General features: G+C 36.1%; 1 protein-coding gene across 1 annotated transcript in view; it reads right to left on the reverse strand.

Annotated features, from left to right (window-relative positions):
- LOC150101867 (uncharacterized) overlaps positions 1–17,982 on the reverse strand; it is a 117,667-nt gene that overhangs the window by 32,327 nt on the left and 67,358 nt on the right. The window contains exon 5 of the mRNA XM_090399918.1: positions 10,359–10,500. Coding sequence (XP_090256044.1) covers positions 10,359–10,500 — 142 coding nt within the window. The remainder of the gene's footprint in view (positions 1–10,358; positions 10,501–17,982) is intronic.

Below are 17,982 nucleotides of genomic sequence, written 5' to 3' on the forward strand. Positions count from 1 at the left end.
CAAGGACTAGAAGTTGATAGTGCATGGGAGGTAGTTAAGAAGTGTTTGCATGAAGCAATGGCTGACTGTATACCTAGAGTCCAAATAATAAATCAAGTAGGGGTTAAATGGATGAATAACACCATTAAGCTTGAGCTGCAAAAAAAGAAAAAACAACTATGGAGGGAATTTAAGGAGAAAGGTGACCAGCAGGCACATGAACGGTATAAAGTGCAGGCCAGAAGGGTTACGAGTGTGGTAAGAAAAGCAAAAAAGGATTACGAAAGAACACTGGCCATGCAGGCTAAAGAGAATCCTAACCAGTTTTTTAGATATGTAGCAAGTAAAAGGAAAAATGTACATGGCAGAATGATTTTAAAGAATGCCGATAGTAGGGAGGTTAATGAATCAGTTGATATAGTTGAGTTACTGAGTGAGCACTTTGCAAGTATATATCATCCAGGTGGTGACATTGCAGAAATGAATAAACCAGTAGATTATACGGGAATTGTGGTGAATGAAGTGGTGAGTAGTCTATTGCATAACCTCAATGTCAATACATCCGTGGGATTGGATGGTATACCAGCTCATGTCGTATGAGAAGCAGCTATAGAATTGTCAGTACCCTTGACCATTTTGCTTAATTTGAGTCTCGGGTCTGGGTTAGTCCCGAGGGGGTGGAAAGAGGGGAAAATAGTTCCACTGCATAAAGGTGGTTCCAAGGCTACTGTTGTAAATTACTGACCGATTAGCATATCAGGAATCATTGTCAAGGTCTTAGAGAAATTAGTCAAGAAAAGAATACAGGATTGGATAGATGAAAATGGGATATTGTATGGGGGACAACATGGTTTTGTGAAGGGTAGATCATGCCTCAGTAACTTGCTCACGTTTTATAACACAGTGACGGCTGAACTGGATAGGGGTAATGGGTTTACAGTGATACTACAAGACCTTGCCAAGGCTTTTGACAGGATACCACATGGAACCCTAATCAGTAAACTGGAGCAGATGGGGATAGATATAGGGTTGGTGAGATGGATAGGAGGGTGGTTGAAGGAGAGATACCAGAGAGTGGTTTATGCAGGAGTGGAGTCTAAAAGACGGCTTGTGACTAGTGGTGTGCCGCAGGGCTCTGTTCTTGGACCACTGCTTTTCAATTTGTTCATCAATGATATAGGAAAGGATCTGAGAGGAAGTGTTCACTTGTTTGCTGATGATGCAAAGTTGGGTAGAGCAATTGTGAGTGCACTAGGAAAAATGGATGTCAATTTAATGTGGCAAAGTGTAAGGTTATGCACTTTGGGGTGAAAAGAATAGCAGCAGTATATCACACTGGTGGAACCGTACTCCAGGAGATTGATGAGGCCAGGGATTTGAGAGTGTTGGTGGATAGGGAATTGAAGTTTAGGGGGCACATTGCAAAAGTGACTAAATCAGCTCATCAAATCACTTGGCTTCTGAAAAATACTTTAACATGCAGAGACAAACAAGTTGTTGTTCCTCTGTATCGAGCCTTGATAAGACCCCATCTGGACTACTGTGCCCAGTTATGGGCACCAGGGTTTCTTCGTGATGGGGAGGAAGTGAAGAGGATCTAGAGACGAGTGACCAAGATGATAGACGGTCTGTGGAATGAACCTTATGAGAATAGGTTGAAGATTTGTGGGTTGCAGAGATTGGACGATAGGCGAAGGAGGGGTGATATGATTGAGACATTCAAATTACTGAAGGGTTTCTATAAGATTGATCCAGACGATATTTTTGAAAATATGACTGGTGGTGGGAGGACTAGGGGCCATGCATCGAAACTGGGCAAGAGCGTGGTTGACAAGGGAGTTAGAGCTAGGTTTTTTACTTGGAGAGTGGTAAATGAGTGGAATAAGCTTCCATAGTCTGTTGTGGGTGCTACGATCGTGAATGAGTTCAAGGTAAGGTATGATAGATACTGTGTCAATGTCGAATAGTTATTCTTGACATGATGTTAGGGCCTCCCTCGATGAGTCTGTCGACTCCTTGGAGTTGCCCGGGAACAATAATAATAATAATAAAATAATAATTATACATGCTAAGGTGTCATTTAAGGGAATATTGGTGAGTTGTTGAAAGTTTTTCCACTTGGTTACACTATAAATTAAAGATACCAAGAAAATACTTGGTTTAATCCTTTATCCAAGTGTAAGCAAACAGAGTTTGCACCTGAACTATTTTCAGGACTGGGGCAACTCGTATATTGAAGCTAATGACTTCACATCACTTGCCTTAGTATCCCATAATGCAAGCACATATTCTTATGGCAGTGCTTTCCAAACTTTTCATGCTGGTGACACACTTTTTAGACAAACATAATTTTGTAGCGCAGTAATTCAGTCTGATGTGCCTCTCATGGGTCATGTGGCCAGATCAGATGTAGTTTAAGTATATGCTTTTACAATTATATTTTGTATAAGTTTTAGAAGGTTTATTTAAAAATCTCTTCCTGTTCATCTGATACCGGGTTAATAAAAATTCACTATTTATAGTAAGTGATTAATCTTTTAAAACTGATCCCATCCTTACTATAACAAGCAACTCCTTTTGATATTTGATAAGATCAAATATCATATAACGCCTTTAAAGGTTGCATGATATAGTTAGACTATACTCTTGTCTTGAGGGCACGACACAGTCTATTAACAAACCAGAGGTTAAATTTGTTTCATGACACAACCTATCTCATGAAAACCTTTCATTTTTATTAAAAATATATAATACAGTATGATCGAATAAAAAACACATCAAGTGAGCTGAAATGATTCTCTCTTCTTAATTTTTCAATGTATTTAATATAGGGAAAACAGATTTCATAGCTCACTTGTTGAGTTTTTTCGATAATACTGTATTTTTATATATAATAAAATATACAAAATAAAAATATATAATATATTTATATTTATTTCCAAGATTAATGTCATTGTTATAAGAAATAGAAAGAAATATATAATAATAGAATTTTAATGAGATATATGAGCTTCATGGGATGAACACAGCTTTTTCAATATTTGGTGGAATTCTTCCACGTTTCAATGTCTTCAAGTTTGCCATCGTTGAAAAGGATACTTCACACATGTATGTAGTGGAAAACTGCAAAAGAAGTTTTAACGCTTTTTTATCTATGTTTGAATGCATTTTTGAAACATGAATCCAAAGGTTGTCTAAATCACCCTCTTCATACATCATTAACAGATTTCGATCCTTTTTTATTTCAGCTAATTCTTCTTTAATAAGTGACAAGTTAATCGTTGCAGTTGAAAAAATTTATTTCTGATCCAATCATAGTCATGTATTTCAATATTTGGGAAGTAGTGATGAATTTTCTCTCCGAGCATTGTTAAATGGTCAACAATTAACAAGCTGATATCACATTTTAGTTCACAATCTGCAGTTTTGGAAAACATTTCAAAATTTCCTTCTTTCACTTTCCTTTTCCAAATTTCTATCTTGTCTCTCATAGCACAAATTTTATCCACTGCTGTTAAGATATTTTCTCCTTTTCCTTGCATACTGGTGTTTATTTTATTCACGTGTTCAAATATGTCAGCAAGATATGCCAATTTTGTGCACCATAATTTGTTTTGAATTAGATTGCAGAATTCATTTTGTTGATTTTTCCTCAAAACATTTAAGCATCGTTTCCCTCAATTCATATACATGACAAAGCACTCGACCTCTTGACATCCAACTAACTTCTGAGTGTAGTATAAGTTTTTTAAATTTTGCCCCCATATCTTCACAAATTTTAGCAAATAATCTTGATTTAAGAGGTCTACTTTTAATGTGATTGACCATTTGAACAACTTTGTCCATAACCTTTTTTAATTCAATACCAGTGGTTTGCACGACTAGTGCTTCGTGATGTAAAAAGCAATGAGTAATAATAATATTTTCATTCTCTTTCTTTGCTAAAGCTGTGAAACCTTTTGTTGACCCCAACCATTGAAGGAGCGCCATCTGTGCATATTTGTACACAATTTAACCATAGCCAATTATTTTCCTTCATGAAGCAATCTACTGTTTTAAATATACCTTCGCCTCTAGTTTTCATTGGAAGTTCTAGACAACACAAGAATTGCTCAATAATTCTGTTGGTATGAATGAAACGCATAAAAACGAGTAATTGCGTTAACCCACTGACATCTCTTGATTCATATAACTGCAATGTAAAAATCATATTGACGTCTTGAAAAATATCTTTTATTTGCAGCTTAATGCCAGAAGACATGTCTTGAATACGTCTTCCAATCGTGTAATCTGCCAAAGGGATTTTATTAACTTCTATCTCAAATTCGGGCCCAAACATTGTTCGAACAATAGCACAGCAAGATTCCTTTATAGTGGTTTTGGCAATAGCGTGTGGCTCCTTGTTTTTGGCAATTATTTGAGCAACCAAGTAACTTGCCTTTTGAGCTTTCTCTGATGTCTTCATTCTCTTGGTGAGTAATGTAGACTTTCTTTATAGATATTGAAAGTTCAGTAAAGTATTCTACTGGCTTTTCTGACAAATGACTGTGTTTTGAGGTAAAATGGCGCATTCATTTGTTTGGTAACATACTTTCATTTGCAAGTATCACCCCACAAACTAAACACTGGGGACAAGGATAGTTTTCATTACCAGAAAATGTGAACTCCAATTTCATATAATCTTTATTGTATAAACGAGGCGTGGAAAATTTTCCTTTACACTTCTTCCATATTAATGCAGACCTTTCAACAGTTGATTCTTGTGTAGTTTCCTCTATAGTCAATATATTTTGTTCATCACAAACGTCACCTTCAGCTTTTCTTTTATTAATTAGAAACTTATCCATTTTACGGGTAATTCAACACCAATTTGATAAATAAAACTGTGCAAATTTATTATAAAGCTTTAACAGTAAGTAAACATAAAATAAAAGCACCAGCTCTTCGTTTATTCACGCTGCAGTTAGAATAAACATCAATAATAACATTTGTATGAATAAGTGGGGTGCTTCATTTTTATTGGTCGAACGATAATAAAACTGAGTGACATGATAAAACCACAGGGATGAATTTGACTGCATTTATTCTCCATTATTTATCGAAATATATTGATATGAAATATTCTTAAATGTTAAAAATAATTAAAAGATAGTTTGTATATATAATTTTGAAAGTGAAATTTAAATTCTAGAATGTAAAACACCTTGCAATTACATTCTATCAAGTAAAGTATTTTTGAGACTCCTTAGTGCGGCTCTGCACAATTTAGCTTCTGTTTACATTTACTGTCACTTATACTTGAATGAACTATAGAAAACCCCAACGAAACTGATGGTGATGGTTGCATGCAGGTCGATATAGACTCAGGGAAGGGATTCCAAGCAGTTGACCAAATATCTTCTTTAAGGGCGCTAACTAAAAGTCATACCGGTACTCTGCGAAACAGATTCCACTGCGGAAATTTTCAGCGATTATTCTGTTTAACACTTTATGTATGCGCAACACACCTTCACACTGCAGCCGACACATTAACGTGTCGCGACACACACAGTTTGGAAAGCTCTGCCTTATGGGTATGTATAATGCATTATGGGAACAATCACTACCCAAGACCGGTTTCAACCTTTATTGAGGTCTTTATTGAAGTGAGATGAAACCCCATACAGGTATCCTCTTATCTGTTTATAAATTTTGTGCTTCCAAGAGAAATATCCAGAACATATAGCAAAGGAAAACAGATCAGTAATATTGGGAGGAGAAACTTTCTTTATACATGCTAAGGTGTCGTTTAAGGGAATATTAGTGAGTTGTTGAAAGTTTTCCCACTTGGTTATACTATAAATTAAAGATACCAAGAAATTATATACTTGGTTTAATCCTTTATCCAAGTATAAACAAACAAAGTTTGTGCCTGAACTGTTTTCAGGACTGGAGCAACTCGTATATTGAAGCTAATGCCTTCACATCACTTGCCTTAGTAAAATTACATTTTTTTATTTATTTTTACAAAATTACATTACACAATACCTTTTACAATACAATACAATTTTATTGCCTGAGAGATTCATCATCATCACGAACCATGGGCTCACTGCCCGTTGATGTCTGATGTTTACTTCACTATCTTCTTCCACCTTTCTTTGTCCAGTGCACAGTGTCGCAGTTTTTGTACACCCATTCCACACCAGTCTTTTATATCGTCTATCCATTCTCTGTATGGTCTACCTCTTCTGTTTAAACCATCCAAAATACCAAACATAAATGTCTTTATCTTCCAGTCCTCACTCATTCTACAGATGTGTCCAAATAATTGCAGCTTGCATTTTATAATCTTCTGCATTAGATTTTGTTTTGGTTGTATCTTCTGATAGAGCTCTTCACTGGTGATTTTCTGTACCTATCCTATTCTTAGAATCTTCCTGTAGCAAGTTCTTTCAAATGCCAAAATTCTTTCTCTTGATTCCTTATTTATTACCCACATTTCAGATTCATACAGTACACCGCTGAAGATGCATGTTTCCAGTACTCTTAGTTTTGTTTGCAGGCTGATCACGTTACTTTTCCAGATGTTATCCATGGTCTTCAGATTCATTCTTCCCTTTGCAATCCTGATCTTTATTTCTTTTTCACAGTCCAAGTCATACATCAGTTTACTTCCCAAATATGTGAATTGTTCTACATTTTCTATATCAGTTCCATCCACTTGTATCTTCTGTTTCATGTTCTTCTCACCAAATACCATTGTCTTTGTTTTTTCCAAGTTCATAACAAGTCCAAATTTCTTCCCTTCCTTATTTAACAGTTTCAGTGTTTTTTGTAGTTCTCTTTCATAAAAACAATGTCATCTGTAAATCTCAGATTGTTAATTCTCATTCTGTGTACAGATATTCCTTTGGCATCTTCCTTCAGTTTGTCCATTGCTCTTTCTAAATGTGCGATGAAAATGCTTGGTGATATTGGGTCTCCCTGTCTAGTACCTCTGCTTGTTTTAAAAACCATTTCACCAAATCATCACCTATTCTAACTGCTGCAACTGCATTCTGATAAACATCTTTTAATATAGCTATTAGTTTTTTTATCAATTCCATAGGATTCCAGAACTGCTAATGTCACTTTCTGGTCAATACTATCAAATGCTTTCTGAAAATCAACAAAGCAAGTACAGTCGATTCCGTTTAATTGGGCCACTGGTTAATTGGGGCAGCCGCTTTTTTGGGCCAATTCTCAAAGAATGGAAACCAAACCAACATATTAATCCATAATTTAAACGCTTAATTGGGATAGTAGCTGAAAAGGAATTTAGCAATTTTTGATATATTTTATGGATTTTTCGAAAATATGGCAACACTATGTACACTAATATTTGGCAACACTAGCGTGATGCAAATCAGTTATCTTTCGTCGTGCGTCTGGCAAGTATGTGTCTGCTTAAGAATCTATCCTTACTATATACTGTATCTAGCGATATCGATTTATTGTGTCAATTTTATTTAAAATTTTTAAATCTTTGCCAAGATGCCAAGAAATGATTTTACACTTTCAAGTAAAATTGCTTTGCTGGATAAAATTAAAAGCCAGCCATTAAATACAAGCCATCGTAGACTTGCTGATATAACTGGTGTACCAAAATCTACCATAGCGCGTCTCCTACAACAAGAAAATCAACTGCGTGAGGAGTGGACATTACAGAAAGAAATTTCAGGAACATCCAAAAGAAAGTGTGATGGAAAGGATCCAGAAGTCGAAGAAGCATTAGATCAATGGTTTTCTATAGTTAGCAGGCGAGGCGTGAATATCAGCAGCCCAGTGTTGAAGGCGAAGTCAGAGGAGATCGCTAAAAAGCTGGACCACAACGATTTTAAAGCAACTGCTGGTCGGTTGTCTCGATGGAAAGTGAGACACAATATCAAATTTAAAAAAGTGCACGGTGAAAAGGGCAGTGCCGGCAACGTAAGCGATGAACAATGGCAAAATACTAAAATCCTTACTTTTTTAGAGAATTTCTGTTCAGATGATATTTACAACGCTAACCGGCCTCTATTATCGTGCTATGCCAGACGGCTCCCTGTGTTATAAGCACACTGCACTCTCAGGGTATAAAAGAGCAATGGACCGCATTACTTAGTTATGCTGTGCAAACATGTCGGGTACAGACAAACGAAAACTACTAATCGTAGAAAAAAATGCTAAGCCTCGATGCTTTAAGGGATTAAGAATAGAGAGTTTACCAATAGAGTACCATGCCAATAGTAATGCATGGATGACTTCTGAAATTTTTTGGAATTGGATTACGAGTTGGGACGTAGAATTACAACTTAAGCAGAGGAAAATTTTGTTGCTTCTTGATAATTGTGCTGTACACCCTCATTTAGATAATCTAAAAAATATAAGGCTGGAATTTCTTCCTCCTAATACAACATCCTTAGTGCAACCAATGGACATGGGGATAATAAAAAATTTAAAGACGTTGTATCGAGGAAAATTGGTTAATTACATACTGGAATCCATTGATGAAAACCTATTAACAAGTTCATCAACAGCCAGCCAGATAGACACCAGTGCAAAAATTTCCATTTTGCAAGCAATACAGTTTGTCTCTGACTGTTGGTGAGCTATAAAAAGCAGCAGAATACAAAACTGCTTTGCTGTTTGTGGTTTAAAACCTTTGGAGGTTCTTGAAATTTTGAGTAGTGATGAAAATGACATACTGCAAGCTCCTATCATGAATAATGAAGAATTTTCAACAATAGATGACAATTTACCATGTTACGATGAAAATGAAAACTTCGAAGATGCAATTGTTGAAGTCATTAAATCCAAATGTCAAAAATTTGACGAAGAATGCAATGATGAGGATGATGACCCACCTGTGCTTGTAACTAATTAAATGATAAAAATGTCAAATTTCACCCATCCAGTGACTAATATACTTTAAAGCTGTTTCATTACACTGCATTAAATTCTCGGGTACATATATTAGTAATGTCTATTAAGCAGCATTTAAGAAGATGACCCATGTTTTGTGTTGCACCACGAGCAGCTGCCATTGTCTGTGTAGCCCCACCTGGCCATATTCTGCTTTGATCTGCCCATTCCAGAACAAAGTCTATTCAATGTCTTCCATCTTTGCCAGTCTAGATGTAAGCCGGAAGGAAGAGATTCGTTTAAGTTCAGAGGCTCTGGATATTATTCTTGCACACATTGTTGGCCTTGTAGCTTTTATGGAATCAACAAATGATTCCATTGAGTAATAAAACTTTTCCTTAATCTTAGTCTCCTATGTACTGCAACATGTCCATACAAAGGATCATTTAGTTGTTGTTGTCTCTGCTCATATTTACTCTGTGTAGTCCTGATGTGAGGAAGTGCAATACCAGACAGTGAGTATAGATGGTCAATTTTTGTGGGCTTAAGGCAGCTGGTAATGTGCCAACATGTTTCATTAAGAACCTTGTCAATAATTTTGACATGTGATGACCTTTCCCAAACAGGGCTAGCATACTCGGTTTTCGAAAAAGAAATGTGCTAGTGCATTGGTGTGCAGTACTTGTGGACTTGCACCCCACCGAGATTATGTTAATCGGCACAGAACCTTACCTAATGACAAGGCCAAGTTACAGGCATCACTCTTCTCTTCCAATTCCTGCACTGATGCCTTGGATAAAGTTTCCTCCACTCTACCAAAAACAGCTCTCTCCATGTCACCCATAGTCTTCTGTTAGAAAGAAATCTGAAGAATTCTTAATAGCCTGAACATAAACACTGCATCTGGTCCTGACAGTATTCTACTTACTGTGTTAAAAAAATTGTGCCCCCAAAAGTAACATCTTCAATCTGTCCTATTCAACTGGCATCTATAAACACTATAAACAATATGAGAAAACTACATCCAATCCATCCCAAAAAGAGGTGATAACAGTCAACCAGTGAACTACCAACAAATCAGTGACCAGCAGTACAAATTCTGCCACTTGCAATCTACAACTGATTGCTTTCACTACCCACCTCTGATATCAAGCAATGGAAAAATCTGAAGAAACTCATGTGGTGGCCCTCAACATTTCAAACGCATCTGATCAGGCTTGGAAGTGCATTTCCAGTAAATGCATAATATTCGGAATTTCAATTATGTTGTGTATACTAGGGGTCCTGAAATTTCCAGATATCATGTGGGTTATTGTTGTTATGCTTCCACCAAAAACTAAAATAATTTATAGTCAATTCTTGCTCTAAAAAAATTCACTGTAGCAAACTATCCATTATAACAAATTATTCCTGTGGTCCTTGTATGCTTGCTATAGTGAGAGTTGAACTATAAGCAAACTGATAACCAAAATCTAAATTTACTCTTTTTGCAGAAGCAAAAAATTTTAACTTACTTTGAATTATTCTTTTTATTCTCCAGAGGCGAAGGAGAATTATGAAAACAGCTGCCTGTTTACCTGTTCCATCGCTAGAAGATGAAATTAAAAAAGTAACATCCAATCCAAAAGCAATTAAGACTACAACTGCATCGATAACCTAGAAAAGCCCAAGAAAACAACAACATTCATCTTTTATCATTATTTTCTGCATTCAAAGCAATTTTAGTGGCTAGAAAAAAAATATATAACTAAATCAATGATTATTAAATCAGTATATTAGAATTTGTGAATAGCACATAGAGCTTATTAATAAAGAAGGCATTTAATTTGAAATATGAATACTGTCTTGAAGAAATTTATCTTTTGAATATTCAGAATTTGTTCTACTTCACCTTCTACATATAGATTGTGCCTAAATGTATGTGTAAGCAGAATACTAATCTGACTAGCTAAAGTTGCATCATGGTGTAGATGTCTATGAATTCATAATAGCACTCTATGGTATAAACATCAAAAGAACAAAATAAATATATCATTTATTGAGTTACTAATAATTTTGCTTGATTTCAAATAAACAACTTTGGATGACAAATTATAATTGTCATAAGAAGCAGTGTCTTATTGTGTAGGTAATGGAGTTGACTGTTAATTACTTTCTTCATTATTTTCAATAGAACTAATGGAAGTGCAATAGGATGATAATTGGATGACTGGCTTCTTTGGGATTGATTGGAAATGGGCTGGTTTCCATGCTGAGGGCTAGATGTCAAGTGAGTATGAGAAATTGTAAAGATGATACAGGATGAGCACATTAGTTCAGGAGCACAAGTTTTAAGCACAACTGGGTGGTGGTGGTGGGAGGGGGTAGAAATACCATCACAACTAAAAGACTTATTCAAGATATTCAGGATTCTTTTGATATCTTTCTGATGAAAGACTGGTGAGGCTGGGGGTATTTCGTCTTGATTATCAATGATGTACAAGTTGGAAGAGACGAATATGTTTCATTGTTACATTATATGTTACATGAAGAAATGATGGTACAATAGACAATGTAGATGTGTGTGTGTGTGTGTGTGTGAGAAAGAGAGAGATGAAAACATGGATAAACAGAAGCAGTTTTGGATTTACAGCTGAAGCAACCAAGGCTAATGAAGTCAGCATATTATGTCTGTTAATTGATTGTGTTCTTATTGCTGGTTTGTCTGCTTTTCAGAATGAAAAACCTGAGTTTGGCAAGTTAGCCATACGAGACCGGCTAACTTGCCAAACTCTGATAAAGGATCTTCACATTCTAGGTGGGATACAAACCTAGGTTTTTGCAATCAAAGGGTATCATTGATACTAACTAGGCTACAGAGGCTTGATCAGTAGAAGTTGCGGCCAATGACTTTTGTGAGGGGTCAGAAAGGTTGACTACCATTTAAGCAGGAGGCAAGTTTATTGCACTTGGCTTTTTTCATAGTTAGATTTGAACTGGCTCATGGTCTTTTTGCAGCTGCTGGGTGTTGCCTTATAAGAAATGTGATGCTAGAGTTCTGGTTTTGAGTCACTTGTAATATGCAGAATTCTCTCGAACTGCTTTGACACACTTGCTAGGATAATGGTCTATGGTGGAATGGAGGAGGGAATGAAGGCCTCCATTCCAGTAAGAATTATTTGTTATTCAGATGGAGGTGTCTGGATCTAAAGAGTGAAAACAATAATCAGCCTAAGAAGAGGGGTAGAAATCATGTAGGTGATATTATTTGACCAAAAAAACAAGAGACCGAAAGTGGTGTCAGTTGGGCAGGAAACTTATACAATGTTATGATGTGAATTACCAACACGAGAGCTGACATCTATAGTGTATCTTTGGAACACAAATTACAAGTGTGATAAAACACACGGTGTCTGATTATGGTCTCATTAAGAGAACTGGTTAAGAAGAAATCATGTGTGTTGGGGAGAGAAGGATTATTGGATATTTATAATGGACAAGTGGACAATTTGTGCAAGATTGTTGCAGAGAGCAAAAGTCTCAGTATCTCTACTAGCCTTGACTGGTGAAATTCAAGAAGGAAAGACACTGCGAGTTGTGAACAATGAAATCCCCAAGAAATATTACTTCACTATTTTGGGTATTACTGTAGACGATCAAGCTTCACAGACAAAGTGGAAAAGGTTAGAATGTTTGTTACATAATCTGTAGAGTGATATAGACAGCAAATGAATGGAGCAAGGCAAATTATAAGCCACAGGGTTCTACCCTTGTGATGATAGTAATCATGCAGAGTGTAGTTAAGAAAGCTGAGGTGGATGGTAGTGGCTGATGCTGTTAGCTGAGGTCCTTCTGTTAAGAATAGTAGATCAGGTTAAGTTGTCTGCAAATGGTGATAAATATCATTTAAATTTATGTTGAGAACACAAATGTTAGTGAAATGGAATGTTTTCAGTGACTGTAACATCCCTATTCCAGAACATTTAAACAATAAAAAAACGCAACAACCAAAAGAAAAACAGAATACAAAGTACAGGGAAAACATAAATAGCAGTCCATGCCCTTGAACAGAAACATATCCCACAAATTGAAAGGCCATAATAATAGATATGCAAAATAATGAAACAATGCTTAGAATATCAGAAATGATAGCCATAAAATGTGACAAAAACTCAATAAACATCCACTGGCCATGAATAATCTCCGAGCGTTGGAAGCTCCATAACATAAAAATTAGGTCACGACTCTGACCAATAGGAAATAACTGTGTTATTTCCTATTGGTCGGAGTCGTGACCTAATTTTTACACCAAAGACAGAAACACAAAGCCAACGTGACATAGCCTTCACTTCCCCTACAAGCTCAGAAGACGACACACTGTCGAAATGGCTCACAACCCGTTACTCCCATTCCTGACCTTATCCCATCATATCCTTTCCCTTCTCAAAAAAATAGTTTATATTTTTCACTCCCCATCCCAATATATTCTTTTCTCACCCTTAATAATATAACCATCATCATCATCAAATTCCAGGATATGATAGTGCTACATGATCAATTTACATCATTACTAACTTCCTATCTACAATTTTCCTCCATATCAGTCTGTTACTTGTCAAGACTCCAACATTATCAGATCTTATATTTCTATTGTCTAAGGCACTTTGTACCATATCAATCCACCTATGTCTTGGTCTTCCTCTGGGTCGTTTTGCTGCCAACCTGGCAGAGAACACTTGTTTTGCTAATCTTTCCTCGCCCATTCTGTTTAAGTAACCATACCACCTGAGATTAGCTCTGCTAATGCATTCCTGGATGCTGACAATGTCAAGTTCTTTCCTAATATCCTTGTTTTTAATATGATATTTCCATTGATGCCATCTGTTCATGCCTCTAATGTTTCTCAAGACTCTCATATCTGCTCTCTAGTCTTTGGTCAAGTGTTTTACTTCTGACACAGCTCTAAGTTCCATAAGTTAAAACTGGTTCGAACACTGTCTTGTATAAAGCTAATTTATTGTTCTGACTAATTTCTCTCTTATTCCATATGAATTTATTCAATTGACTTCCTACCATACCAACTTTATTGATTCTGTTGTCCATTTCCATATTTAATTTATCATCATCATCACTAAAAATCATGCCTAAGTAGCTGAAATGTTTTACTTGTTCCACAGGTTCTCCATTCACAATGGAGTTGACATTTTCAATGCTTCTGCATATTTTCATTATCTTTGTCTTGTTATTGCTAACCTTCATACCATATCTATTACAACAGTTATTCCATTTAGTCAAGGAATCTTGCAGATGTAGTGGATTTATTTACACGTATAACATCTTCTGCATAAAGCAAAGAGCTGACATTAACATCTCCAATTCTGATATCAGGTTAATACCACTTTCCTTCATTATGTGATCCATATAGACAATGAATAACAGAGGAGATAATGTACATCCTTGTCTGACTCCAGATTTAACATTAAACCATCTTTCTGTACTTCCTTCAATTCTAACTGCTGACTTACAACTCAAATAAAGACAAAGTATTACCCCATTGACACCATATAACTGTAGCGTATTGAATAGCTTTTCTCTTCTCATCTTGTCATGCCTTTTCCAGATCTACAAAACTTAAATACAGATCTTTGTTATATTACCATGATTTCTGAACTATTTGTCGTAAAGTGAAGATCTGATCTTAACAGCCTCTATTTGGATTGAATCCAGCTTGTTCTTCACCAAGCTTTTCTTCCACAATCCTTCTCAATAGTTTCTGAAGTAGACTTGCATAAATCTTACCAGGAATACTCAGTAGGGAAATACTTCTGTAATTCTCACATTCAGTTTTATTTTCATTTTTATATATGAGTACTATGAGAGCTCTACTCCAATCATCGGGAATTCGTCCCTCTGTCCAGGCCTTTTGAACTATGCACTGTAAGACTTTTATAACTCCATACTTCAGCATTTATGGTCTAATATCATCCATTCCTACTGCCTTTCCACATTTCAAGGCTTTTTCTACTTCAAGTATGGATATGTATTCCTGAATGTATGCCTGTTGAGTGTTTTTTACCTGAGTGGTATCACTGCTCGTTTCATTTAGCAATTTTTTAAAGTAATTACACCAAGGATATCTTTTTCTCCAGTTTTCAAGCCACCTATTTCATCTCTAATTTCTTTTACAACACTTTTTCCTCCATTTCTAAGCTTCTTCAACAACCTCCAGAATATCTTGCCACCCTCTTGATATTTATTTTCCATGTTCTTACCAAAGTCTTTCCATGCCTTTGTTTAGTTAGAAAGTTTTTAGTGTTTAGCTTTCTTACATTTGTCTCTGAATTCTCTAAGAGCACAAGCTGACTTATTTGCCAGGAACTTTTGATATGCTTTCTTCTTCTTTTCCTTCACTGCCTCTTTAACTTCCTGTGTCCACCATGGAGTTCTGATTTTTCTATGGCAGGCAACCTTACCACATGCCTCTGTGGCGGAATCAAGCAATGTTTGCTTCAAGATTTGCCACTGAATCTCCAAGGTTTGATTGCTGTTCTCAAACTCTTTCATTTTTTCTTCAATAATCTTTATGTATTTTAGTCTACAGTTCACATCTGAGAGCTGCTCAACTTTTATTCACTTTAAAACTTTCTTACATGTAATTCTTTTCAATATGAAATTCAATTTTATCCTGCTCAAAACTAAATAGTGATCACTTCCAATTTCAAATCCTCTGTACACTCTGGTGTCCTGCACCAGTAAGACATCACTATCAACAATAACATGGTCAATGAGACTTTTCTTATTCCATGCCTCTTCTCTCCATGTGAATTTGTGCACATTTTTATGTTGGAACATGGTGTTAGTAATAACTAGTCCATTCCTGAGCAGAAATCCAGTATTTGCCATTATTATTAGTTTTGCTCTTTTCTCCAAATTTTCCCAAAATATTTTTGTATGTCTCACAATCATTTCCTACTCTGCTATTTAGATCCCCAACAAGGACCAACTTTTCATTATTTTTTGTGTCAGTTGCTTTTTCTAAAGCCTCAAAAAATTCCTCCACTTCTACCTTAGTAGAACCTTCTTTCTCTGGGACCATAGGCACAAATAAGTCTCATTGTCCAGTTCCCCATTCTCATATTTGCCCACATTACTCTACTTGAGACTGACTGTCATTCAAGAAGATTAGCCTCGTATTTTGTGTTGAATACTATGGCTACTCCTTCTTTTCCTTGATTGTCATTGCCTGAATATAACATTTTGTATTTATTGCTCAGGAAGATCTCACCAGTTTTGGTCTTTTTTGTTTCAGTCATCCCTATTATGTCGATCTGGTACTTATCTAATTCCTCAGCTAGCTCCATTTCTTCGCCATTCAGGCTTCTTACGTTGATAGTACCGATCTTTAATCTGGTGATGTTGAGCTGGGGGTGTGTTTTCAGATTTGTTCCAATACCTGACTTTTCGCTGTTCGCCATGGAACCTGGCGAAAACAATGGAGGGCCTTGTTTAACCGGCCGACGCCCCACCAGGCATGAAATTTTGTCATGTTGTACCATCATTTTGTATTTTGGTTTAAGCCAATAGGAATACGATTTGGTCAGCTAAATCCCAAATTGCCAGATCATCCTCGTTCGTTCAGTATCCAGGAAGATACCTAACAGGATGCACCACGAGAAGGTGAGGATTGTACATTAGATCAGAACCCATGGTCGGTTCCCCGCATTCCTTTAAAGGCTATGTGGAGGTCTCCTCTCAGTTATACAGCTTTGACCCTTAAGCACCCATAATAATATAATGTATATATAAAATACCCAGGTTTTTCAAAAAATTCAACATACCCCTTGTCTCACCAATAATTCTCCCACATTGCTCTACCCCTACTTTTCCAACCACCTTTCTTCCTTTAACAGCGATGAATATATATTGCCACAAGTCGGGATGCTGCTGAATAAGAAGACAGCCAGCAACATCGTACCAAGGCATGTCTGAATTTTCCCTCTTATATTCTTCATATATCTACCTATGCAAAACTTCAGTAATACCCTAAAATTGAGTAAAAGGCTAATGACATTATAAAAACGGAGCATTCCTAAACAAAAATAGGCTAAATAGCCATGAAATTAATAATTACTTATACGAGTAATATGGGAATTTTCCCAGAAATAACACCTATAATAAAGTTTTACTTTTCTTTTTATTACTTTTTGATAATCTGATCTGGTTTAAGATGTCGGCTATATTTAAGCGAAGTTAACAGTATGCTGAAAGGAAGGGAGAATATAAATTGATTCCTTGCCAAAGAGTCAATGTTGAACTTAACCTTTGGACTGGGGGAAGTGGGTTTACAAAGTTATCACCAATGCTGAGAACCCAGGTAAACTATTATTACTTAGTGATAATATGAGGGCGAGCTAAAAAGTTCTCAGCCACAACCATAGATGGGAACACTATCAGCAAGATTTTTTTTTTTTTTTTTTTTAAGTGGGTACATTGTCATAAGCATCCATATGAAATTACAAGTCATTCTATCAAGTAAGTTTGTTTTATACAGCTTTCTGAAGCAAAAGTGTTGTCTGTATCCCTTGAAATGGATAAAATTGAGTATTGTGCAGTCATAAAATTCTTTGTAAAAGAAGGTTTAATACCAAAAGAAATTTATTCGAAGTTCATAAAAGTTTATGGGCACTCTTCTCCTTCATTTTAGACAATTAAGAAATGGGCTGCCGAGTTTAAACATGGCCGTACCAGCCTTGAAGATGATCCACATGAATTCAAAAAGTGTAACACCACCAGAAATCATTGATCAAGTGCACGATATGGTATTGGATAACCGGCGACTCAAAATGCAAGAAATTACTGAGACTATAGGCATTCTATAAGAACGTGTAGGATATATTATGCATGAAGAATTGCAAATGAAAAAGCTTTACACAAGATGGGTGCCACGCTTGCTCACAGCAGATCAAAAACGAACTTGCATGAAAACTGAAAAGGGCTTGGAGCGTTTTAATAAGAATAAAACTGATTTTGTGTGTTGATTTATTACTGGATGAGACTTGGAATCACCATTACACACCAGAATCCAAACAGCAGTCAAAACAGTGGACAGAAGCTGGTTGTTCAGCGCCAAAGAACACAAAATCGGTTCCTCAGTTCCAT

The sequence above is a fragment of the Typopeltis vanoorti genome, chromosome 11 (assembly GCF_054136105.1).
Source record: "Typopeltis vanoorti isolate ZY-2024b chromosome 11, IOZ_Tvanoo_1.0, whole genome shotgun sequence".
NCBI classification, from domain to species: domain Eukaryota; kingdom Metazoa; phylum Arthropoda; class Arachnida; order Uropygi; family Thelyphonidae; genus Typopeltis; species Typopeltis vanoorti.